General features: G+C 40.8%; 1 protein-coding gene across 2 annotated transcripts in view; it reads left to right on the plus strand.

Moving 5' to 3' along the window:
• The window catches only part of APPL2 (adaptor protein, phosphotyrosine interacting with PH domain and leucine zipper 2), a 151111-nt gene that overhangs the window by 114862 nt on the left and 8611 nt on the right, over window positions 1–27638 (plus strand). For both annotated transcript variants that reach the window (XM_073620281.1, XM_073620282.1), the window contains exons 17-20: window positions 3838–4012; window positions 6311–6347; window positions 11902–12042; window positions 22226–22273. In XM_073620281.1, the coding sequence (XP_073476382.1) occupies window positions 3838–4012; window positions 6311–6347; window positions 11902–12042; window positions 22226–22273 (401 nt within the window). The remainder of the gene's footprint in view (window positions 1–3837; window positions 4013–6310; window positions 6348–11901; window positions 12043–22225; window positions 22274–27638) is intronic.

The following is a 27638-nucleotide window of genomic DNA, read 5'->3' on the forward strand; positions in this document are numbered from 1 at the left end:
TGGATAACTGGATTTGTACTTGTTTAGAATGTCATACAGGAGCCTTTATTTGTACCTCAATAGTCCACAGTATGCAATGACCTAGCAGTTACACCAGCTATTTGTTTTCTCTCTTCCTTCTGTTATTACTTAGTAATACCTTAGTAATAACTTGAAATAAAAAAGAGGTTGGGACCATCCAACTACTTAACCTGCACTTCCTAATGGAGTTTTCTTTTGCCAAAGCCAACATATCCACAAACTGATTTAACAAAGCCTGGGAACTTTGGATCTATGACTCTAGAAGTGCACCTTGGTGTTAGTTGTCCTACCTTTCCTGGAACAGGTCCTCTACCTCCCTTCCTACTCCACATACCTGAAAATACCTTGTTATGATACTCAAAACAGTTCTTATTGTTTACGACACCACTGTTGTTACCCTTTGGAGATCTCTTCCACAGTATTCTAACCGCTCATTATAGTGATATTGTCCGCTCATTATAGTGATATTGTATGCCTTTATATATCTCTGTTTTATAATCGTTTGTCTAAAACTAATCCCTTTAGCTTTGATGTAGCTTGGTAGAAGCTACACGTTAATACTCCTCATGCTTTGTACTCATTTGCCTTTTATGTACGCAAATTAACGCCAGGGTATGCCCAATTGGTGATGTTTTTGTATTCTTTTTCTTGTGAAACACAATAAACATTTAAAATTAAAAATAAAAAAGGAGGTTGGGACTTTAAATGAAGCAAGTATCGTCAGACTAAATAAAAAAAAGTAATGGCGTTTATTGGCATAAGCGATATAAAATGCAACATAAAGTACATAAACCTAATAACAACTATTGCTTCATATATAAAACACATTGGGAGTCAATATATACATAGAAATAATAGAGTACACGAGCAATTGGCCATATGTGAGCCATAATGTAATGTATCATGAGGTCTGAAATGTAATAAACCTTGTACATACCATGATCAAATCACATGTTAGAGTCAAAACTTGTACTTATGTTGAAACCCTGAAGGGGATCAAACCTGCATTATATAGAGCTCGATGCGTTTTGTGGATATAGCTCACTCATCAGGAGCGTATGCTGAGCAAATCTGAAAAAAATGCATATTGACATCGTAATCTAGGTAAAGACCAAATTTATAAAAAATAAATAAAATCGGGAGGAAAATGGTTTTCCAACCAGCAGTGACTCACATGCAATGTCAAGTTCAGCCTATGCAATACTGTAGAGCAAAGTGGCCACCAACAATGTCTATCCCCAGAGGTCACAGAGGTCCATGGGAGCATCAGGTGCACACAAAGTTGCCCCCAGCAGGATACAGGTCGCCATGGGTGTTAGATAATGGGGCCGCATGTCAACTCCGAAAAAGAAAAACTCTTTAAAGTAAATTAATGTGTATAAATGTGACAGATCCATTGCTGCTAACACAAAGTGATGGAGTATAGCCCCTGCTTATAAGGACCATAGAAACGCCAAGAGATATAGTATGATTAATAAGGTGTCACCTAGTGTAGATGAAAAATAGAACTGGTGCGACAGAAGTGGCTAAAAGAGTTGCCAATCTCCAAAAGCAACAAGAAATAAAACCAAAAAGGAAACTGTTAATGCAAAGGAGATGATGAAGTAGAGCACAGTGCTCGAATGTAAAGTACCTTGTGATACTAAGTAATCCCATGGTCCAGGTAACATATACAGTGAAACCACACGTGCAGCTGGACAGCCTGTCTAATGCTGTGTAGATTTGGTTTTTGGTGCCTCATTTTCCATCTGATCCATAACTCTTTACTGGCTGTTTACTCCCACTGCTTTTATTACTTTTATTATGCAGTGCAACATCTTCACAAATATACTCTGCCATGGTCAAGGACTATTGTCTTGTGTAGCATTTTTACTACAATTGTATATCATCATCTTTATGTTGATGTAGTATGAGTCTACAACTTCTAGTGTACATATTGTTCAAATTCCTTTCTTTTAATATTAGACACTTTATGAAGTACTTATGGTGTTGGTGTTATGCAATTTTTATGGGCAAGCCAGCAACTTGGGGTTGTAGGTATGCGTTCCAGTACCTGGCCTAGTATGTTTCAACTGCGCGTCTTTGTTTATGAGGTAATCGCTGAGCTACTGTTGTGTAAACCTTTGCCAGATCTCAAGTGTGTGGGGCTTCGGGGTATAGTTATGCAACTCGAGGGCCTTTTTTGGGGAGACATCACATGCAGCCCTGCCAGGGTTAGAAAAATGTGTTACACAGCTGGTTGCTTAATAGTAAGAGATAACGGTAGGTCTTCTAGAAGTGGTGAAGATAAGTGGCATCAATGCGAAGGGTTTTGCTGGGAACATGGAGGACATTTGGGAAAGGGCAGGTGGAGTGCTCAGGTTTTAATGTCACCAGCATCACGTGACGCCTCTCCTTTCCATCGTGTCCCGGAAGTGAGCTCACGGCGAGCTAGGGAGGTTGGCTAACCTGATAGCTGTAATACAGCGTGAAGATCGTGGATTATTGGAAGGGACTTATGCGCTGTTTAGCGCCTATACCGAAGGACAGCTGCAGGACTCTTGGATAAAACACACAAGATAATTTCTTGCAGCTGACTTACCGTGGAGAGCAACACTACAGAAGGGTATCGTATGGCCGGCCCCTATACTCAATATTGCCTGAGATATCATGCTGGGTATGGGGAAACAATAAATGCTGATTACCCTGACCTGTGAATATAACATACATGTTAAAGACTATAATTCAGGTTATGCCACTTTTGATGAATAAAACCAGGATGCAGCTACAACACTGTCTGGTTTAAATCTTTAACTGCAATGTGTTCCACTGTTTTTTAGGTCTCATTCCCCTGGTTATCATAGAGGGATAGTCCTAATTACATATACACAGGTTGCTCTACAGCCATCTATCAGGGATGATTCCGGACTGCATATCCATACCATTAATATCACAGCAACTGTTTCCTCGTTGAAATATCCATTTTTCATCCATTACCTTCTACCATATATCGACACCATTATCTTGTGTTTTTTTTTTCAACCACAGCTAGTTAACTTCTCAGGCTGTTCATCAGTCTATCCCCTCCCCTCCCTCTCTTTCCATCAGAACCTTGTGGGCTTGAGACCTTTTTTTGACTATATATGGAGTTCTCAGGTTGTCAACGACCAGTTCTGATAGGTGAACTTTTAAATTCTTTCTAATATTTTGTAAAAAATGTCATCCTAGCCTCTTTTGTTACACGTCTGGAGCGTGCGAGGATTTGTCTGCCAAATGATCCTTTATCTTTTTTAAAACTATTAATAAAAACAATTGAAACAGAAAAAATGTCATCCTAGGAATACAAAGTTCTGTGTGGCCATAGTTATGCAGAGGAATTTGGCCATAGTTTTACTACATAGTGATACAATAAAGCAAATGCTTTCCTGTTTCCAGAGGTACAGTTGCTGGGTAACTATGTGGAATTTAATTTGGGTTTGTATATTGTTATGATGGTAAAGATCTTTAAATAACTATCCTGCTAACATCTTGATTAGGAAGGAATGTTTTGGGGCGGGGTGTGCCTATATTCACTGATTATTTTACATAGCCACTAGCCATGGTTGCTGAGTTTTACAAGCCTTTGCTGAACAATCAAGTGAACAAAGAAGTTACCGGCTATGGAACAACAGTGTTGGGATGCAAGTTACTAGGGGAAAAGATTGGAAGAATTAGAAGCAATAAAACTGTAGTAAAGTTTGATAATTTAATTTATTTTTTATTTTTAGGGAGCAGTATGGAAATGCTTATTACAGTTGAATTACTGTTTTGTTTTGTAATAATTGTATTATTTTTCAGGATTACTTCTGCAACAGATGTTTGTAGTTCGCTTCTTAGGATCAATGGCAGTAAAATCGGATCACACCAACAAGGTCATCTTTGAGGCCATGCGACAAGTCTTAGCTGCTCGAGCTATTCATAATATATTCCGGATGACAGAATCTCACTTGATGGTAACCAGTAAAAGCATTAGGTATAGTGTGTGTGTTTTTTTTGTTTTTTTTTTTCACACATGTTATAATCTGCTATGCAACTTAGAATATGTTAGATTTTCACTGATTTAATGTGTTGTTTGTTCGCTATCACTGAGCAGCTTCTGTACCACACATGAATTGCAGTTTTGTATAAAATGGATCAGGCAGAATCTTCTCAACAACCTCACTGTAGAAAGTATAGACATTAAGTAGGATAGATTAAGGAATGGTTAGAAGTCAACACCTCGAATAATTGGCATGAACTACTGGGTTCCCATCTGCCACTCCACCAACTTGTGGTCCATGTGTGGGAGACTCCATGTTTCATCGTTGTGTTCTCATCTGCCTTGCTACCAGCTTGTGGTCAATTAGTCTTACTATTCTGACTCTATATTATGTGTTGAAGACTCCATGTTGTTGTCTGACAGATTGGGCTTGGCCAATCAACCAGAGGATAACTTAAGCTTATGGATATCCACCTGTGCACATTTGTCAGATTTGAGTCAAATTTAAAATTTGATAGATGGATTCTGTAATCTCTAGTCAAAATTAATTGCAGGCATCAATGGATTCTTTGACATCTGCACACCTTCAATGGGTGGTTCAAGAGCTGCTTAACCATAGCAAAAAAGAATAGTTCCTGAAACATCTTTGTGGGTGTTACCTTGGCAAGTTCAACAACCTCATTTTATAAAATGCTGTAAAATGTGAAAGCAGTCTGAGAAGACTGATTCATTTCATGTTGGTAACAGCGAAAATAGCCAAAGCCAGGTCCTGGATGTCTGCCACAATACCATTTGACTTGGTCAAGACTAAACTGTCATGGATCATGGTAAATTAGTGTCTTTACGCAATACTGAATGACATAGGTAAACTTTTTGAGAAATGCTGGAACCCCTGGATTAAATACCTTATGGGTGATTCCCGGTATATCTCCTTTTAGGCAGCCTTCCCGGATTTGAGGGTTGGCAAGTGGCTGTATACTGTATTCCCCTTTCTTTTCTTCTTTTCTTACCCTGTTTAGTTCAAATATTTTCTGTGTTGGGATGTCCCCACGTTGCAAAGGCGGGACATTCACTTCCTTTATTGGGGTTGCAAGGCCTCCCTCCTCTGAGCGGTTCTCGTGAGGGAGCTTGAGTATTGTATGTGAGCTGAGCTTTAATGGCTATGATATTCTACTCCTGTTGTCTTCTAGACGAATAATAAAGGAGTCATTGTGGCTACCTGATTAATCCAGCTGACTTCTACTATAGCAGTATTATGTCTTTGATTCTTAGATTGTTGGAAGATATGTAACATGAATGATTTTTGTTTATTTTCCATTTTCTCTAGTGCATTTTGATTATGGGAGAATACGGCTTTGCATTGTGTCTTACGATGTTTTTTTTTTTACTTATTATTCAAGAGAAAAATGTTAAAGTAGTTTTAACACAGTTTGCGATTATTGGCATTGGTGTCTGTTGAGCTTACTGCACGTGTACCTCACACCGTGCTTATTATTTACGTAACTTTGCCTCCAATGTTGGAGACTGTGGGTACACAATCATTGATGCCCCAACCAAAAGCTTTGTGCCAGGATCACCTATCGGGCAAAACACTTGTGTATAGATATAAAAATAATACCTTTTTTTTTTTCCTTTTTTTTTTTTTTTATAAGTGATCACTATGTTCCCTCTGTTCTCAGCTGGATAAGAGCTGGGGGGAGGAGAAGCAGCAGCACATTGGGCTTCCCAGTGAAAGGCTGTGCAGGGTGGGTGTATCAGGGCAAATCTGACCATTGGAGGAGAGCAGGCTGAGTTCCCAGCACAGCTAGAGGACTGACCCCATTGTGTTCTCCTGCTTAGTGTGGTCAGTTTTTAATAGGAAAGCAAGGGGACTGGCAGGAACACCAGGGATTTTACATAACGTAGGCAATGCAAAGAGACCAGGATACTTTTCATACAAGTACATGGTAGAGCAGGCACATATCAGGAATATGAAATGCTGGGGTAACAAACACTTTAAACGGTACTGATACACAAAGTTCTAGAAAAATGTTAAACAGAGAACGTTCTGAAAGCTTGTTTTGAAGCTTGTCCTGAAAATGTAGCTGTTAGTGCAAAATAAGGTATAATGGACAGTTATGTGCTGTGCAGAGTTAAATACAGCAGTGCATTGTATTATACACACATTTTATAATTTAGAAACAAGAAAACAGATCTGAGGTTTATCAAGAGCTTGTGTAATCATGAAATTAGAAATGATGTGTTATTTTTTAAATTGTAGGGTTTAACTGATCATTTTCTTTTTACCTCTAGATTAATAGATCCACAAACACAAGTTACAAGAATAAGTGTAAGTATAAAACGATCACCTGCTGCACCCTTTACAAGGAATCCCACTAAGGAGATTTAGGACTCTTACTGCACCAGGATGTTGGATTGCATTGGAAAGTGTGGGCAAAATAAGAAAATGTATTTTAGGTTTTCTAATAAGTTGTAATTCCTTTTGTAGAGTCCATATTGTACAGTCAGAATGATCAGTCATCTGATTTTAAACATTCAACTGTGTTTTGTCTTACAACAGCAGTATAAAACAGTATCGCCAGCTGTTTTAATTATAAACGTCTCTGGTGCATTATTTGAATAGAAAGGGCTCTGAAATATAATGGGACTTTGTTTAGTCAAATCACACTGTCACTAATAGTTTGCTTGTTAAATGGTTGATTTCTGAAATTGATTGAAAAGGACCTCTTTTTAACTGGCCAAAAGGTTTATATTTCTGCCACACACCAGTGCAAGGGACCTGACTTTTCTCTGCTACAGTTAAAGTGGTATTAAACTTTACAAAAATGTTCTTTTTAACCACTTTAATACGGGGTACTTTCCCCCCTTTCCTGCCCAGGCCATTTTTTAGCTTTCAGTGCTGTCGCATTTTGAATAACAATTGCGCGGCCATGCAACACTGTACCCAAACTAAATGTTTATCATTTTCTTCCCACAAATAGAGCTTTCTTTTGGTGGTATTTGATCAGCTCTGCAGTTTTTATTTTTTGCGCTATAAACCAAAAAAGAGCGACAATTTTGAAAAAAAAAAAACTGATGGGCACTGATAGGTGGCACTGGATGGGCAGCACTGATAGGTGGCACTGGATGGGCAGCACTGATAGGTGGCACTGGATAGGCAGCACTGATGAGGAGATACTGACAGGCTTTACTGAGTGGCACTGATTGGCACTTTGGGGCACTGACAGGCATTACTGATGGGGTACTGATTGGTGCTTTTTTGGGCACTGTTGTGGGCACTGATCTGCACTTTCATGGGCACTTACAGGCATTATAGAGGGGGACAGGCTGGCAGGTGATAGGCATTGATTGGCAGCTGATGGGCACCTTTTGATGGGGGCTGTGCTGATAATCAATGTGCTGATTATCAGCACAGACCCCCCCTCTGACATGGAGACCCGCTGATCATTTACTGGCACTTCCTGGTTCACGCGATCAGCTGTGATTGGTCACAGCTGATAACGTGGTATGAAGCCTCTGTCAGAGGCTTCATACCACAATCCGAGTTGCAGTGTGTCAGACTGACACGCAGCACCTCCGGTCGCCGCGCTGCGTACCCTGCTCTGTTATCCTGATCACGTCATATGACGACCAATGATGATAACTAAACCACTTTGCCGCCGTCATTTTTTGGAGGGTGGCAAGTGGTTAAAATGGGTCCTCTGCAGGTTTATACTATAGCGTACTAGTATGCACCGCATACTGGCATACTTGTAAAATAGAGCCTTCCAGTGCTGAGCCATAACTGCTTCCCACACTTTCAAAGGATATCCGGTCGCTCCCCATCTCAGCATGGCACTCTCTGCAATCATGAATGCAGAGCATAGTGCGCATGTGCCAGTAACAGAATTGGCTGGAGTTGATGTGAATATCTACTAAACGGTGCAAGTTTAGGCGATTTCCAAGGTACTTAAAGGTAAGGCTTATCCTAAGCTTACCTGTAGGGCATATTTTAAAATTCAAGTTTAATACCACTTTAAGTAATACAGCTAGGTCTGTGCTTAGGTAACTTACTAACGCTGCTTGCACGTATAAATATCATTTATGAATGCTTACAGAGTTGTATTCATTTATATCTTTTATGCCTCCATAAAGATCAGCTTTAGATCACAAAAGGTTGCTTCTGGTCTTTTAGTGTTTTTCCTATAGCCACACCATAGCTATAGTTCTTTGTTAGTGTAGATGTACCTGTTGGCATACAGACTATCCGTGCATGCAGGTGTTTGTATATGTATATGTGTGTATATATATATATATATATATATATATACACACACACACACACATACATATACAATCTCACACTGGGTCATTGTCATGCTGGAATACCCATCCACGACCCATTTTCAATGCCCTGGCTGAGGGAAGGAGGTTCTCTCCCAAGATTTGAAGGGACATGGCCCCGTCCATCATCCCTTTTATGCGGTGAAATTGTCCTGTCCCCTTAGCAGAAAAACACCCCCAGAGCATGATGTTTCCACCTCCATGTTTGACGGTAGGGATGGTGTTCTTGGGGTCATAGGCAGCATTCCTCCTTTTCCAAACACGGCGAATTGAGTTGATGCCAAAGAGCTCAATTTTGGTCTCATCTGACCACAACACTTTCACCCAGTTCTCCTCTGAATCATTCAGATGTTCATTGGCAAACTGCAGACAAGCCTGTACATGTGCTTTCTTGAGCAGGGAGACCTTGCGGGCACTGCAGGATTTCAGTCCTTCACGGCGTAGTATGTTACCAATTGTTTTCTTGGCGACTTTGGTCCCAGCTGCCTTGAGATCATTGACAAGATTCTCCCGTGTAGTTCTGGGCTGATTTCTCACCATTCTCATTATCATTAAAACTCCACTAGGTGAGATCTTGCATGGAGCCCCAGATCGAGGGAGATTGACAGTTATTTTGTGTTATTTCCAACTGTTGTCCCCCTCTTACCAAGCTGCTTGGCTATGGTCTTGTATTCCATTCAAGCCTTGTGTAGGTCTACAATCTTGTCCCTGATATTCTTGGACAGCTCTTTGGTCTTGGCCATGGTGGAGAGATTGGAGCGCTCCTAATCTTAGCTCCTTACCTGTATAAGAAGACACCTGGGAGACAGAAATCTTGCAGATTGATAGGGGATCAAATACTTATTTAACTCATTAAAATGCAAATCAAAGTATAACTTTTTTTAAATGTGTTTTTCTGGATATTTGTGTTATTCTGTCTCACTGTTAAAATTAAACCTACCATTAAAATTATAGACTAATCATTTTTTTGTCGGTTGGCAAACTTACAAAATCAGCAGGGGATCAATTACTTTTTTCCCCCCTGTGTGTGTGTGTGTGTGTGTGTGTGTGTGTGCGTATATGTATGTATGTGTGTGTGTGTGTGTGTGTGTGTGTATATATATATATATATATATATATATATATATATATATATATATATATACACATACACACAAAGGGTTGGGGGGGCTGAATATCTAAAGTTGGTGCTGCTTATAGATTTTATATATATACACAGTGGGGACGAAAAGTATTCAGACCCCCTTACATTTTTCACTCTTTGTTACTTTGTTATATTGCAGCCATTTGCTAAAATCATTTTCATTTCCTCAGTTCATTTTTTTCCCTCATTAATGTACACACAACACCCCATATTGACAGAAAAACACAGAATTGTTGACATTTTTGCACATTTATTAAAAAAGAAAAACTGAAATATCACATGGTCCTAAGTATTCAGACCCTTTGCTGTGACACTCATATATTTAACTCAGGTGCTGTCCATTTCTTCTGATCATCCTTGAGATGGTTCTACACCTTCATTTGTGTCCAGCTGTGTTTGATTATACTGATTGGACTTGATTAGGAAAGCCACACACCTGTCTATATAAGACCTTACAGCTCACAGTGCATGTCAGAGCAAATGAGAATCATGAGGTCAAAGGAACTGCCTGAAGCGCTCAGAGACAGAAAGGCACAGATCTGGCCAAGGTTACAAAAAATTTCTGCTGCACTTAAGGTTCCTAAGACCACAGTGGCCTCCATAATCCTTAAATGGAAGATGTTTGGGACGACCAGAACCCTTCCTAGAGCTGGCCGTCCGGCCAAACGGAGCTATCAGGGGAGAAGAGCCTTGGTGAGAGAGGTAAAGAAGAACCCAAAGATCGCTGTGGCTGAGCTCCAGAGATGCAGTTGGGAGATGGGAGAAAGTTGTAGAAAGTCAACCATCACTGCAGACCTCCACCAGTCGGGGCTTTATGGCAGAGTGGCCCGACGGAAGCCTCTCCTCAGTGCAAGACACATGAAAGCCCGCATGGAGTTTGCTAAAAAAACACCTGAAGGACTCCAAGATGGTGAGAAATAAGATTCTCTGGTCTGATGAGACCAAGATAGAACTTTTTGGCCTTAATTCTAAGCGGTATGTGTGGAGAAAACCAGGCACTGCTCATCACCTGTCCAATACAGTCCCAACAGTGAAGCATGGTGGTGGCAGCATCATGCTGTGGGGGTGTTTTTCAGCTGCAGGGACAGGACGACTGGTTGCAATTGAGGGAAAGATGAATATGGCCATATCCTGGACGAAAACCTTCTCCAGAGTGCTCAGGACCTCAGACTGAGCCGAAGGTTTACCTTCCAACAAGACAATGACCCTAAGCACACAGCTAAAATAACAAATGAGTGGCTTCACAACAACTCCGTGACTGTTCTTGAATGGCCCACCCAGAGCCCTGACTTAAACCCAATTGAGCATCTCTGGAGAGACCTAAAAATGGCTGTCCACCAACGTTTACCATCCAACCTGACAGAACTGGAGAGGATCTGCAAGGAGGAATGGCAGAGGATCCCCAAATCCAGGTGAAAAAAACTTGTTGCATCTTTCCCAAAAAGACTCATGGCTGTATTAGATCAAAAGGGTGCATCTACTAAATACTGAGCAAAGGGAATACTTAGGACCATGTGATATTTCAGTTTTTCTTTTTTAATAAATCTGCAAAAATGTCAACAATTCTGTGTTTTTCTGTCAATATGGGGTGCTGTGTGTACATTAATGAGGAAAAAAAGATGAACTTAAATGATTTTAGCAAATGGCTGCAATATAACAGAGTGAAAAAGTTAAGGGGGTCTGAATACTTTCCGTCCCCACTGTGTGTATATGTGTGTGTGTGTGTGTGTGTGTGTGTGTGTGTGTGTATATATATATATATATATATATATATATATATATATATATATATATATATATATATATATATATATATATATATATATATCCACAGAGAATAGCGCACACATACAAGAGGAGTAAATTTTAAATCTTACAAGGTTGCTTAAAAGCACCTAATCTTAAGTAAATATGGGGATTTAGTCACATCAAATGGCCATACCATGCTTAAGTCCACCACTGCGCCAGAGTACCCCATTCTCTGTGGGTCCGACACTATTCATATTCATTCTTTTTTTATGAATAGTGTAGTACCCACTGAAAATTGGGTACTTTGGTGCAGTGGTGGGTTTAAGCATGGTATTGCCATATCATGTTATGGCAATAAATCTCCATATTTACATATTAAGATTAGGTACTTTTAAGCAGCCTTGTAAGATTTAAAAGTTACTCCTCTTGTATTTTTGTAATTGTGCGCTGTTCTCTGTGGACGGACACACACACGCTTTTTTTTAATTTTTTTTTTTTTACATCTGAAAAAAGGTCTGTATGATTGTGCATCATAATATACTACAGCCAATTTGTTATAGTTGAAAGATCATTTTATATAATATACCAATATCACTGTATGAGTTAGGCCAAATATGTAAATACCCTTTGAGGTTGATGATGAAAATGTGTGTCTTTTCTTTTACAGTTTGACCTTGAAAACATCACACAATTTGCTGCCCATCAAGAGAACAAGCGTCTGGTGGGATTTGTGGTTTGTACCCCTGAAGCATCTGGAGGGGATTCACTGAGCGCATATGTCCTGGAGAGTAACACAGAGGGTGAAAAGGTCCTAACCCTGTTCTTTCATGTTTGTACTTTTGATGGGACTTGGAAAATATCATTTGCATTCGCTTATATCATTTTGCGGTAACTCCCATACTGCATTGAGGTATCGCATGTTTTGAACGTTGATGCCTTTCTGTATACCACCTCGTGGACTTATCACTTATCTGCCCGCCTCTCCTTTTGCCCAATCATGGAGCATTATGTGAACCTATTCACAAAATACAAAGCCTTCTGTGAATGGGAAGGGGGGGGGGGGGGGGCAGAGAAGCTGCTGTGCGAGAATGCAGCATCACACCTGTCAGAACCCTAAGAGAATAGCAATAGCTGTACTCCTGACACTCAGTAAAACTGTAAAATGTAATAAGTCCATGAGGTAGCATATACCCATTTTGACCTAACCCATTATAACCTAGCACATTTTAAAAAGTTACCAAATTCCTGGAGTTCTGCTTTAAATAGTTCAACCTGCACATTTGCAGCTGGTAAATTTTAAGAGCAGGCTTGTTAGCGGGGTGCCACCATATTAAATATAGTGTCACAAGTTACCATGCTATGATATCAGAAAGGTCTACCATTTTATCAGAGATTGCCAAACAAGCTAGAATTTATCAGAGAGAGTGCAATAACATCTAAATGTTGCTTGAAAGAATGTCATGAGAGCTAGCTGGAAGTTGCCAGGAGACTACCATGCTACCAAGAAGTCTGCTAAGTTGCCATGGAGAATGGTAGCTAGCCAAGGACAATGTTCTGTGGGTATTGATACTGATGAGACTGTGCGTGTGTAAAAACATTTTTTTGAGAATCTACTACTTAAGGCCAGCTTAAGTCAAGTCTGCATATATCAGAAGAACCAAGAGGTCCAGCTTTTTTTTTTTTTTTTTGTAGTGCTGGAATTTTTTAGAAGAGAACATTTTCATAGACTAAAAATCATTTTAGGCCTTTTATCCATTGACATATCCTAAGATCTCAAAGCACTTTCAGTGTTTATAAGAGTTCTGCTGCATTGTGGTTACTTAAATGTTAACCATTGCTGGAATGGGAAAGATACTTTGAATAATAGCACAGACTTTGCATTTCTCAGTCAAAATCATTTAAATATTATTTGCAACTAAGCTCAACTTAGATTTCCGTATTCTGTCATCTTATCATTGACAGGCTGTCTGAATATGTGTCATTGATTTTATAGCAGGGCCTGGCCAAAGCAGAGGCAGAAGGTGAACTCGGCTTGGGCGCAGAGCTGTGGGGGATACAGCTCGGAGCCTCTGCATTACTCGGGCATCTCCTGCACTGTGCAGAGCTGAGCTGTCAAACTGACAGCTCAGCTCCGTAGATTACACTGGAAGGTCATAACTCTCCCTGTGTAACCAGCGGCACTCCACGCCACTGTCATTTTGACAATTGCCCGCTCTGTTTTAAGATCGCACAGAGCACATCACCCAGCTGTCATGGAGTTCTGATGAATACAAAGGGAGAATTCTCCCTGTGTAATCTGCAAGAGTGCACAAACAAGTGTAGCGCTAAAAATTTTGCAAGCTTATGATGTTACGTATACATAACGAGAATTTGAAAAAGAAAAGAAAAAGTCTCTATCAATTCTTAGTGTGCAAAAATACAGTCTCTGGTAATCTTCAGATGTCACTTTAAATACGGAAAATTATTCATAATCCAATGGTTACATGCAACTTCCTAATCACCACGTGGATAACTCATGCAGAGAATTGAGTGTGATGGACCCTCCACACGGAAGAAATGAAGGCTTACCAGAGGGGTTGGACTCATAGGAACCTATGTTCGATGAGTCAACCGAGCTTGTATCACCAACAGGTAATAAAAAGGAAAGGACCTCTAAACTGGATGGCAGCGGAACTCCAAAGTTGTCCAGAACTGTGAGGGAACCCTCTTTATAATGGATGGCAACCTGTCCAATGGACCTTCTCAGAGGAATAGCCTATATGAAATAAAAAGGGGCCACATAGCATAATACCGTTTGTAAAACGAATTTATTTAAAACAAGTAAACAACTTACATTTCTGTAGTAAAAAAGCGCTTCAAGTAAAATTATGGCAGGCAGTGGAGTCTCCCGACGCATTTCGTCTTACAAGACTTCATCTGGGGTACTCACCCACTGCTGCCATACCCCTTAATATAGATACCATGGCCCCCTTGATGAGAATCCAGCTCGTATCAACAATTAACCCGCACTTCCGGGTTCGGCCAAAATGGCGGACCCGCGCGCGTTCCAAGCCTCCTTATGGAGTATCCATGTGCGTTCCAACGTCCTGCTAAATTACATGCAAATGTTCTAATAAATGTGATCTTATGTATGAACCACTTCCCACCTCCACAAGATAAAAAGGAATCTAACAATAAAATAAATTAATGTAGCTTCAATGTATTTCAAATCCCTCATGGTGTGGAGCTTGTGTACGAGAACCATGTGACCCGACCTACGTCACCGCGTCTTTAGGACGGGCGCACGTCGTTTCCCATCTCCTGGAGCGCTAAACACAAACAGACTCAGGCGTGCGTCCCAAGCCTCGGTATGGCGATCAGCTATGCGCGGTGACGTCAGCTGAGATCTGACGTAACGGCGCAACGAGGGGGTGAGCATCAGTGTGGCGATCAACTGTGCGCGGTGACGTCAGCTGAGATCTGACGTGACAGCGCAACAAGGGGGTAGCCCGATGACAATGTTGAGATCCGAATACAAATAGACACATGTGTACAGCCACAGAAGATGAGATATTCAGTGGTGTATCAATGTCAATTCTCCCTACGTGTCTCCGCTATAAGTTAGTACAATAGGAGATATAAAGGGGGAAAAAGAAGGTTAAAAATAAAAAGAAGCTGTGTCACAATAGTGTAATTGAAGGAATAACGAAAAATGAATAAAACATTGAAAATATGAAAATGAAATAAAAATAGAAAATATAAGAAAAAAAAATTGAAAAAAGAAAATAAAGATAAAAAGTGAAAATTACATTACTGATGAAGTGGAAAAGGTATAATATGAAAAATGAATGTGTAAATGTGATGAACACCACCATAGGGTGTACTTATCCTCAAATAAAGACATATAAATCTTTAAAATTAAAAATGTAAAGAGTGGAAACATTAAATTGAGGAGAACATGATGAACACCACCGTAGGGTGTACATATCCTCAAATAAAGACATATGAGTCTAAGTGACATGAGTGACTAACCAATAACTTAAAGTGAATGAATGTGTCCAAAAGGCCAGAGGATGTGGGAAATCCCCATAGTAAAAATCAGTGGATTAGTCAATATATGAATTAGGTTATTTTCTTTTGTATAAATTTATTCACCTAATATAACTCCGAGATGGATTCTCAATGGGTCCCCAAAATATTGCATATATTAACGTGTACAACATACATTTTTGATGTAGATATATAATCTAAGAGTCGTTAATAAATGCGTTTATGTATAATTCCATATTCATACCACGTGGAAAAAGGGATTGTAGCTCATGTATCCAGAATGTTTCTAAACGGGAGACACCCCTGGTCATAGCTCCTCCTCTCCAGGGTGGAGTGTACTGGTCAATCACTAGAAATTGTGAACCTAGTGGATTACCATTATGGAATTCCTTGAAATGCCTCGGTACACTATGCTTCGACTTCCTCCCTTTGATAAGGGCAATATGTTCACCCACTCTTCTGGTAAAGGTTCTCGTTGTGCGGCCAACGTATTGTTGGCCGCATGGACATGTAATTAAATAAACCACATGCCTGGAATTACATGTACAGAAAGGTTTAATAGTATACCTTTTACCTGTGACCGTAGATGTAAATTCTGTTAGTTTACGTCCCACTAATGTATTATGTTGGCATACAACACATTTTCTACACGGAAAGAAGCCAGTCCAGTCGTGAAAAAATGAAGGACGCACTGGAGGGTTAGTGACATTGGGTGCTACTAAGCCACGTAGGGATGGTGCTCTCTTAAAAATTAATTTAGCTTGTTCAGGTAGCATTTTTCCTAGGATATTATCTTGCTTCAAAACCCCCCAATGTTTTTTCATAATATTCTTAATTTGTTTATGTTGTACTGAGTATGAGGTTAACATGGCCCATTTGAATGTGGTGTCAGGTTCTCTTTCCGGTTTAGCTTCAAAGAGGGAATCTCTGTCAATACTGATAACTCTCCGAAGGTCTGATTCTAGGGTAGTGCCATCATATCCCTTGTCGAGAAACCGTTGTTTCAAGACGTTCGCTTGTTCTATAAACACATCTAGATTGGTGCAGTTCCTCCGGAGTCTCAAGAACTGACTCCGAGGGACTGCATTCAACCAGGATCTATGATGACAGCTATCCCTAGGGATGAAGCTGTTTCGATCCGTTGGCTTAAAATAAGTATTAAATTCAAAATGCTTATTCACAATCTTAATTTCCAAATCGAGGAAGTGGATCTCAGTTTCGCTAGCTTCATATGTTAAAGAGATACCTCTGTCATTTGTATTAAGACACTCAAAGAATTGTTTCAATGATTCTGAAGTACCACTCCATGTCGTCTATGTATCTAGCCCACAGAACCAATGAAGTGGTTCCGTGGGCATAGACGACATCCTCCTCCCACTTGGCCATGAAGAGGTTCGCAAGGCTAGGAGCAAATTTCGCTCCCATGGCCACTCCACGTTGTTGTAAGTAATAACGTTGACCGAACCAGAAGTAGTTGTGTTTGGTCGCGAATTCAAGCAGTTCTATCAAGAATTCGCATTGAAAAGATGCCAGAGATTGTTCCCGGTGAAGGAAATGTCTGACCGCTTCTATGCCTCTTTCGTGTGGTATACATGTGTATAACGAGGCCACATCCGCTGTGGCCATAATATACCCTTCCTGTAATTCAATCCCTTCCAGAAGTTTAATCGTGGAACTGGTATCTTTCAAAAATGAAGGTGTTTTCATTACAATGGGCTGTAAATAAAAATCGATGCATTTGCCTATTCGTGAGGTAATGGAATTAATACCACTTACGATGGGCCTCCCTGGGGGACACACCGGATTTTTGTGGATTTTAGGCAAATAGTATATAGTGGGGATTCTTGGTGCAGAGGGTATCAAAAATGCTTTTTCTTTTTTGTTTAAGATCTTACAGTCATAACCCTTAGTTATAAGTGTCTGTAATTGTTTTTTGTAGATGTTAGTAGGATTACTAGGAAGTTCCATATAAGTATCGGGTTCTCTCAGAATCCGATACATCTCTTCCTCATACTGGCTCCTGTCTAAAACAACTATTCCTCCTCCTTTGTCCGCTGGGCGGACCACTACATTTTTTCGTGCACACAAGGATTGTAATCCTTCTTTCGATAATGGTGAATATCGGATGTGTTTCTCTGGCAGTTTAGCGAGATCATCAAGAACAAGATCCCTAAAAATTTTTACTGCAGGAGTGATGAGGACAGGAGGGACAAAGAGGGAAGGGTTAGATAATCCCGAGTGTACAGTTCCTGAAGTAACTGCCGGGTAATCTGTCCGTATTGGATTGGAAATCAAATACCTTTGGATATTAATTTTGCGTATATATTTGTGGACGTCGATGAACGTATGGAATTTATTTAATTTCTTAGGGGGGGCATATTTGAGACCTTTACCCAACACTAAAATTTCAGCGTGGGTAAGTGTTTGAGTACTCAAATTAAAAACACCTTGCCCCACTAGACTCTTTTTCTCTTTTCTTCTCTGTAGTCTCCTGTTGATACAAGCTGGATTCTCATCAAGGGGGCCATGGTATCTATATTAAGGGGTATGGCAGCAGTGGGTGAGTACCCCAGATGAAGTCTTGTAAGACGAAACGCGTCGGGAGACTCCACTGCCTGCCATAATTTTACTTGAAGCGCTTTTTTACTACAGAAATGTAAGTTGTTTACTTGTTTTAAATAAATTCGTTTTACAAACGGTATTATGCTATGTGGCCCCTTTTTATTTCATATGGGCTATTCCTCTGAGACGGTCCATTGGACGGGTTGCCATCCATTATAAAGAGGGTTTCCTCACGGTTCTGGACAAGTTTGGAGTTCCGCTGCCATCCAGTTTAGAGGTCCTTTCCTTTTTATTACCTGTTGGTGATACAAGCTCGGTTGACTCATCGAACATAGGTTCCTATGAGTCCAACCCCTCTGGTAAGCCTTCATTTCTTCCGTGTGGAGGGTCCATCACACTCAATTCTCTGCATGATTTATCCACGTGGTGATTAGGAAGTTGCATGTAACCATTGGATTATGAATAATTTTCTGTATTTAAAGTGACATCTGAAGATTACCAGAGACTGTATTTTTGCACACTAAGAATTGATAGAGACTTTTTTTCTTTTCTTTTTCAAATTCTCGTTATGTATACGTAACATCTTAAGCTTGCAAAATTTTTAGCGCTACACTTGTTTGTGCATTTGTAATTTTGAGACAAAATCCTTATTTGTTGTGTGAGCTGCTGACTTGTTGGGTAAGCGCAGGGTTAAACTTTCTTTTTTTTGTTTACATAATCTGCAAGAGTGAGCTATCTGTTTCACAGCTATGGTCCTGCTCTGCATTTAGTTATGAATACTACTATTGTATTATTCAATCATAAATTACAGTTGTGTTTAAAATAACCACTTTTTATGTTTTAGCCTTCTATTAATGCCTAGTAAACCCTAATTTGTTTTTTTATCAACTTCATTCCCTTCTTCCCATTGTTTTTTTTTTTCCCCATGATTTGTTTTTTTTTTTTTTTTTACGCTGAGTCGTTCTTTCTCTCGAACCCCATTGAAGTCTATGGGAACCGAACAGGAAAAATCAAAAGTGCCCATTTTGAAGGCTTATATGCAAGTAAAAGGGGTATGGGAGTTTCCGGGTACTGCCCCGGGGGACACCTATCAATGCAAAATGTTTTTTTTTTTTTTTTTTACTATTGTTTTTTCAGGAGGAGTGATTTTATTGATGCTTAAAAGGCAACAATAAAAATTTAAAAATTCCTTTAAATATAGTGCCTGGGGGGGGTCCCTTTAGTCTGCCTGTAACGTGGTGTTTATGTATCATGCATAGAACATGCAGCAGCAAAAATGACATGTCTAAAGAAAAAAAAACTAGTCAAATCACATTTGAATTGACCGGTTGCAATTGCCGACACCCGGCTATTGAAAAAAAACAAAATAAAACATTGTGGGGTCCCCCTCCCCCAGGCTATACCAGGCCCTTATCTGAGCACGCACCCTGGCAGGTCAGGGGGTGGGGAGCGCCCCCCCTGAACCATATTAAGCTACATGCCTTCATCATGGGGTGCTTTTGGGCAGCCCCCCCACCCCAAAGCACCTTGCCTCATGTTGATGGGGACATGGGTCTCTTCCCCACAACCCTGGGCTGTGGTTGTGGGGGTCTGCGGGCAAGGCGGCTTATCGGAATCTAGAAGCCCCGTTTGACAAGGGGGCCCCCAGATCCTGCCCCCCCTCTATGTGAATGAGTATGGTGTACTATGTACCCCTACCCATAAACCAAAAAAGTGTCAAAAATTAATTAAAACACAGAGGCCATATTTTGACACTTCCTTTACTAAAAATAAAAAGTATCATCAGATGTAAATCTATCGTCAATCACGCCGCCTGACGCTCCTGAAAAAGAACAAAGAAAAAACGCTCCGCCTTCATTGACGCCTGACCGCCAAATGCCTCCTTTGCTGTTCTTATATAGGTAAGGGCAGGGCCACTTGGCAACGTCACCTGGGGGACCCTCCTGTGACCCCACAAACCTGGCCCCGCTCCTTAACAACCAGCTTTTACTGCTCCCTGATTCGCCAAAGCTTTGCCAAATCAGGGCACAGAATGCAGTGCGAACACCCTGAAAATTTGGGTGTTTCCCGAACGGGGCGAACAGCCAAGCTCAGGCCGAACCATTCGCTCAACACTAGTGATCAGTTATGACACCAGCCATTTGATAGCTTGACAGTTTGGTTGAGAGCAGAAGCCTTGATGAGGGTCAATTTACACCAGTGTGTTTTAGCACAGCTATAAAACACAGATCAAATGAAGGACATCTGAAAAACAATAATTTCCAATGTGTCCTATTCACACCATGACGTTGTGTTGTGTTGCGCTAAAATGCAAAATGTATGTTAACAGATGTCTGTGTGCATTAAAAGGCGACTAAAATAGATAGAAATATACATACATTTTAGCGCAAATCCATGTGAATTGGTCCTGAATGGAACTGTTTTGTGAAACAGTTAAATCAATGGGTTTAGTTCCACTTTAAATTTGCATTTGTTCTTTTGTAGCACCAAATTTTTTTTAAAAAAGTGTTTGTACCAAAAACATGATTTCAGTGCCTTTTTATAAAAGGGGCAAATTACAGAAAAATTTTGCAGTTAACATGCACACTGGGCCTAATAAAACGTCTGTTCTCTTGGGAGTAAAAAAAACGCTCATATAGAGCATTTTTTGTACAAAGTTCAGACAAGTTAGAGTTTTACGTTATTGCTGCCAGTGAGCTCCAATCTGAAACGCAGTTCAAAAGGATTTTTTTTTTCTGCCTGTAAATGTTGAGCTCAAAATATGCCTGTAATCATCCTAATGTGTATGAACACATAGGATAACATTGAGCTGCTTCTACAGGCAGAACACAAAACTCCTGCAGAAGCAACGCTTTTTAAGCCAGTGTGCATGGAGCCTTAATGAGTTTTTGACTGTAAAATTTGTAGTCAAAATTTTAGTTTATTCCTTATCATTTTTATTTATTCTTTCATTCCCTTCTCTTGGCTTTCTTTTCTGTTTTAAGTTTGTGTTACATTTTGTAGTGTTGAATTAGAGAAGTCAGAGAAGGGGGGTGCACTCTGGCCTCCTAACCTTGGGTACCAGACAACCCATCACTGATTGTTAGTAAAAAGGGAGAAACAGGCTACATGGTGGTTAATCTAAAATTCTACACTACACTAATAGATGATAACTCTCAGCAAACGATCATAATTGACCTTAAGTCATCTTGATTTGTTAAAGTGAAATCTGGTCACTGAAGTGCCTTCTTTAACTGTGAATGACTTCATATTTTATAGTATGTGGTCTAATGTGCCATCTGCTGTCATATTATAATGATGACATTGGGTTTCATTGAGACGTCAACTACAAGCTTTGTGCATAATTGCTTGCAAGACTGACTGATGGACATACTGTAGGCTGTGGCCACAGATTATCAGACATTGCAGGCACAGACTTACTGATAGTGATAGACTGGTATAAATCTGGAGAGACATTCCTGTGCAACTTATTCAGGGGGTAAAAGACATCCAAACAAAACTGTCCACCATATTCAGACATTTATTTATTTATTTAGTTTTTGTATAGAGCCATCAATTTACGCAGCGATTTACACATATATTATACATTCACATTGTTTCCCAACTCACATTCATACATATACATGCTAGGGCCAATTTGGACAGGAGCCAATAAATCTACCCACATGTTTTTGGAGTGTGGGAGGAAACCCACGCAGGCACAGGGAGAACATGCAAACTCAAGGCAGGTAGTGTCATGGTTGGGATTCGAACCGACAACCATAGTGCTGCTAGGAGGAAGTGCTAACCACTTAGTCATTGCTAATGTGACCAGTTGACTGTGACTGGGATCTGTAGCACGTACTGAGAGAGACTGGTCCAACCTTGAAAACCCAAGTTTACACTCTCTACAATGTATTAGGAGTATTTTATGCTGCGTAATAGCAACTTTAATGTGTGAATAAATAAATTTCCAACAATTGATACAAAACAAGTCAATATAAAAATCAATATAAGAAAGACAGTCAATATAAAAAGAATGTTAATAAAGTGCTCCACAGAATATAATAGTTGATTATGTGATCCGTGCCACCACTTCCATCACCGGCTGCAATGCCTGCTCATCTTGGGAGGCAACCCCCCTTGGGTCAAATTGAGCTCTTAATCCTATGTATCAATTGTTTGAGATTTATTTATTCACATTTCACTTTATGTACACTACATACAACAAGCGCACCATTGCTCAAGAATTATATATCCTTTAATGCTTAAGATCATTTTAAATGGTGCAGCTGTTTTGTGTTTTTCTCATTAGTATTCACCCATACACCTAGCAACGCTTCAGTATCTTACCACACAACTTTAATGTGTGCCTATGTCAAGTCCTGAATAGGGTTATAATATATGTTTGTTTTCCACAGATTTGTTTCTCAATCAGTTTTGGAAAAGAAATTTCTGCTGCAGAAAAGGTAAGATTGCTTTTTTTTTTTTAACTACATGGATTAAGATTAGCTTTAGAATTAAGATAGGTACAATACTATAAAGTGGTTCTAAAGTCTAAAGCCAGATACACACTAATGCCGCGTACACGCGATCGGATTTGCAGACAAAAAAAAAAACATATTTTTTTTCCGACGGATGTTGGCTCAAACTTGTCTTGCATACACACGGTCACACAAATGGTGTCGGAAATTCCGAACGGCAAGAACGCGGTGACGTACAACACATAGGACGAGCCGAGAAAAATGAAGTTAAATAGCCAGTGCAGCTCTTCTGCTTGATTCCGAGCATGCGTGGAACTTTGTGCATCGGAATTGTGTACACACGATCGGAATTTACGAGAACGGATTTTGTTGTCGGAAAATTTGAGATCCAGATCTCAAATTTTGTTTGTCGGAAATTCCGACGGAAAATGTCCAATGGAGCCTACACACGGTCGGAATTTCCGACAACGGGCTCCCATCGAACATCCGACCGTGTGTACGTGGCATAACAGTTAGTGCCTGTTGACACTGGTGCGATGCGAGAACCCTGCGAATCCAGTGCGGGTTCCCACATCACACCTGAATGGCACAGTGGTTCACACTGAGATCTGCGAACCACTGCGGGTGTCAATACAAGATTAATGACACCCCCAGAGCGGTTTGCAGCGCGAACTGTGAAATGGTGCAGAAATCGGATCGCATAAGTGTGAACACCCATGTGATCCCATTCCAGTGTGGACAAAAAAAGGGTCCTGCACCATTTTGGTGCGAATGTGATGCGAAATCGCATCGCACAGACATCGCATGTGATCTGAACAGCAATGCGGTGCGAATCACATGTGATGTCTGGCATCGCACTTGTGTGAAGCGGGCCTTAGTGTGTTTTAGCTGGGTTGCATGGAAAAAAAAGCTCCAGTCGGAGCCGCTGTACTAACCAACCAACATTAGTACAGCGATCTCCCCCGCTGAGCTGTTGTGTTCTGACAGGGGGACGCCCCCCCTGCCAGAACACTCCGATCAGCAGCACTTTCCGCCATTGGCTGAGAGCGCTGATCGGGAGTCGGTCAGCTGCTGGTTTTCCAGCATGCTCAACCGGCAATACACATTGGCTGTTTTTTTTTTTTTAACTGGCAAATGACTCCCGACATTTGGCCTGTGTGTACCTGGCCTACAGTTTTTTTTTTTTTTTGCTTAACCATTTCCGGATCGCTGCACGACGTTATTCGTCCTACGTTGAGGACGGATATCGTTGTTATAGCAGCAGCTAGCTGCCATAACCCCGGTATCGCCTCGTTCTGCCGGCGGTCCGCTACAAGATAAAAGTGGTCTCTGCGGCGGATTCGCTGCAAGATCACTTTTATCGGCGGCTGGAGAGGACCCCCCCCCTCCTGCTGCGGTCCGGTGCCCTCCACCGCTTACCGGAGCCACCGGCAGCGGCGGCGGCAGTCGGATCCTTCCCGTGGCTGTGCATGGAGACGAGGGGAAGATGGCCCCCACCCGTCTCCATGACACTGCAGGGTGGAAGCGACGTGAAAATGTCACTTCCACCCATAGCTCTTAAAGGGCCTTTTTTTTCATTTTTTTAAATGACAACTTTTTTTTTTTTTTTTTTTTTTTTTTATGCGTTTTAGTGCAAATATGAGATCTGAGCTCTTTTTGACCCCAGATCTCATATTTAAAAGGTCCTGTCATGCTTTTTTTCTATTACAAGGGATGTTTACATTCCTTGTAATAGGAATACAAGTGACACAATTTATTTTTTTTAAACGTTGTAAAAATAAAAAATAAAAGGTAAAATAAATAAGAAAAAAAAATAATTTTTTTTTAAAGGCGCCCCGTCCCGCCGAGCTCGCGTGCAGAAGCGAACGCATACGTGAGTAACGCCTGCATATGAAAATGGTGTTCAAACCACACATGTGAGGTATCACTGTGATCGGTAGTGCAAGAGCAATATTTCTAGCCCTAGACCTCCTCTGTAATGCAAAACATGCAACCTGTAGAATTTTTTAAATGTCGCCTATGGAGATTTTTAAGGGTAAAAGTTTGTCGCGATTCCACGAGCGGGCACAATTTTGAAGCGTGACATGTTGGGTATCCATTTACTCGGCATAACGTTCTCTTTCACAATATAAAAAAAATTGGGCTAATTTTACTGTTGTCTTATTTTTAAATTCAAAAAAGTGTATTTTTTCAAAAAAAAGTTGCTTGTAAGACTGCTGCGCAAATACGGTGACAAAGTATTGCAACAACCGCCATTTTATTCTCTAGGGTGTTAGAAAAAAATGTATAATGTTTGGGGGTTCTAAGTAATTTTCTAGCAAATAAAACTGTTTTTAACTTGTAAACAACACATCTAAAAAAGAGGCTCGGTCCTTAAGTGGTTAATGCATTAGTGTAAAAAAAACCCTTCCACTATCTGTTCCCCCATCCCTAACACTTACCTGACTCCTGTATCCATCCAGTGCTGTATCCATCTGCAGGTTTTCTCTCCCTCTCTTCGTGGTCTCACAGACTTTGCTGAGAGCAGCGGGAGCCATTGAATCCTGCTGCTGTCAGTCAAATCCAGTGAGCAGATAGTGGGCGGCGGGGCCAAGCCGCGCCAGATGTGTCTATGGAAGCACTTAGCTCGGCTTCCCCACAGGGGGATACCCTCACTGCAACAAGTATGTAGCAGGTGATGCTAGGTCACCTGATGTGAATACAGGTTCTAGGAAAGTAATTCTGAGTCTACTTAAGCCAGGGGATGAGAGTGACAACCAGGAATGAGCTAGGTCATATTTTCAAAATTTTTCTCTGGGATAGAAAGCAATATTTAATACTTCATAAAGTTACATTATCAAAACTTGTCCTCTGCAAAAACGTGATTAAAAGGTAGCTACACTTGGCATGAGCTTGTCACATCATATGAATGGATTGAACACAGTTGTGAAACCATTTTTGTATGGTGCAGACATGGAACTGACTAATGCCCTGTACACACGAGAGGACTCTTCGACTGGACTGGTCCGACGGACCAAATCCGGGGGACAATCCGAGCGTGTGTAGACTTCATCGGACCTTCAGCGGACTGTTTCTGTCGAAAATCTGACAGACTTTGGATTTGGAACATGTTTCAAATATTTACGTCGGAACTCCGCCGGACCTAGTTCCTATTGAAAAATCCGCTCATCTGTATGCTAGTCTGATGGGCTAAAACCGAGGCCAGGGCAACTATTGGCTACTGGCTGTGAACTTCCTTATTTTAGTCCGGTCGTACATCATCACGTACGAATCCGTCGGACTTTGGTGTGATCGTGTGTAGGCAAGTCCGTTCGTTTGAAAGTCCGTCAGAAAGACTGTCGGACCTTTGTTGCCGAAAAGTTCGCCCGTGTGTACAGGGCATTAGTCTAATTAACCATTAAGGCTTTATAAAATAGCAAGTAAATGGAAGATTTGGCAAGCCTTGGGCACACATGATTGCATCAGGAGACTTTAAGTGGTATTAAACCCCAAAACAAAAAAAAATATGATACATTGCAGTTTATCAAACTTTAACTGTGGCTGCTGCATTATTATAATTTTTAAAAATGTTTCCCCTTTATTTTCAACTGGTGATATGGTCTGTAACTTGCTTTCTGTCTTAGTGTGTATTCACTCCACTGGAGAAGCAATGGTGACACCTTTGGAGAGCAGCATTGTTAGACTGGGGAGAGTGTAGTGGTAGATGGACTTGACTAACAAATTAAAGCTGAACTCTAGCTAACACTTTTTTTAAGCAGTTACAGAAACAGTTTACATTACAGGACACAGGCAACTTATTCACACATAATGGGATATAGGCTCGTACCCTCCGGTGATTGGACAATGGCAAGCTTTTGAGGACATGCTCCCTTATAACCCTATCCCACTTTGTAAATCAGTTTTTTTGCTAGTGGCTGGAGATGGACCTTTTCTGATTCTTCAGTCAACACCTCACTGTCTTCTACTCTCTACAAAGAAGCAGTGTATCTAGATTAGTATAACCATGGTAAAACCTTGGGAGCCATATGCAAATCCCACACTGTGGGTACAGCCTGTAATCTTGCTTTGGGCACTGGATTCTGCTCCCCTTGGCACTTGGTGCAGTGTATTAAGTTAGCCGCAGAGTGCTATATATGTTCAGGGTAGTGCTTTTTTGGAACACAGTCCCTGGAGACCCCTCTGTGGTATGCTCACCATGACAGGTGAAGCCCAGACTTTATATACAGTCCAGCGTCATGCACAGGTAAGACAGGGTCACCCTGTGTCTCTGACTTATCACTGTGTAAAACAAGGGAATGTATTCACTTTGCAGTGTAAACTTTTCAAACTTGGCACTAAAATTCAACCACTCAGAGCTCAGTCACACGGGGATGACTAGGTGTTACAACACACCCACTGGTTGCACACTTTAATGCCACTTCCACCTGGAGACCTTATAAAGTACTCAAGCGCTTCTGCGTAAGCTTTGGGCACAAGGATTTCCTTGCAGGACTGTCTACTCATGGGTTACAGCATACTCCTAGCAGACATGCTTATCCTATCTCCCAAACTCTACTCTGTGAGTAGCCCACAGGGAATACCCTCACTTGTAGCTATGTTTGAGACCAGGTGAAAGGGAGCCAATTCTAAACAGCAGGCTAACATTCACTCTGCCAAAGGTCTGCTCAACCTCAGATGAGGCAACCCTTGCACCAGAGCTGGAACTGGCTTTATGCCACTCAGCATCTTATTTTAGCTCACACAACAAGAAGAAGAATTCTCTGCATCCATGTCACAATTTCCAGGACAAATTGCTACCTTTATTCAGCCATCTTCGCCCAGAGTCCAAAAACTCTTCTACTCAAGTTTGTCAACAAGAGTTAGATCCTGATGTCAGTCCTAGAGGATGCTGAATTAGACGGGAATGAAGAGGATGTTAAGGCAGTGTTGGAGGTAGCTGCAGATGATTTCTCTCCCCCCACACTGTCAATACATTGAAGGGGGAGTTTCATGCAACATGCTTGCTAATGTTTAAAAGCTAATTTCTTCTGTCCATAAAAGCCTTGGCGTTGTGCAGGTTGGCTCACCTGTCTTGCCATGCCCCTTTGGGCACAAAGAAACATACAAATCAGTTCCCTTTTCATAAAGAGATAAAATGTGCGCTCTATCGTGGAGTCACTCCTGAAAGTATTCTCACTCCTTCAAAAATCTTTGCTGAACCCTACCCAGTGGAAAATGAGTTTTCCAAAAAAGTGAGCTAATCCTGTGGTTGTCTCTGTCCTAAACAAAGATCTCAGTTTAGTTATTGAAGATGTTCCGTCTTTTAAAGATTCTGCTGACAGAAAATTTGAGATGCTCTTAAAAGTTCTCT

This window comes from Aquarana catesbeiana, linkage group LG03 (genome assembly GCF_042186555.1).
Source record: "Aquarana catesbeiana isolate 2022-GZ linkage group LG03, ASM4218655v1, whole genome shotgun sequence".
NCBI classification, from domain to species: Eukaryota; Metazoa; Chordata; class Amphibia; order Anura; family Ranidae; genus Aquarana; species Aquarana catesbeiana.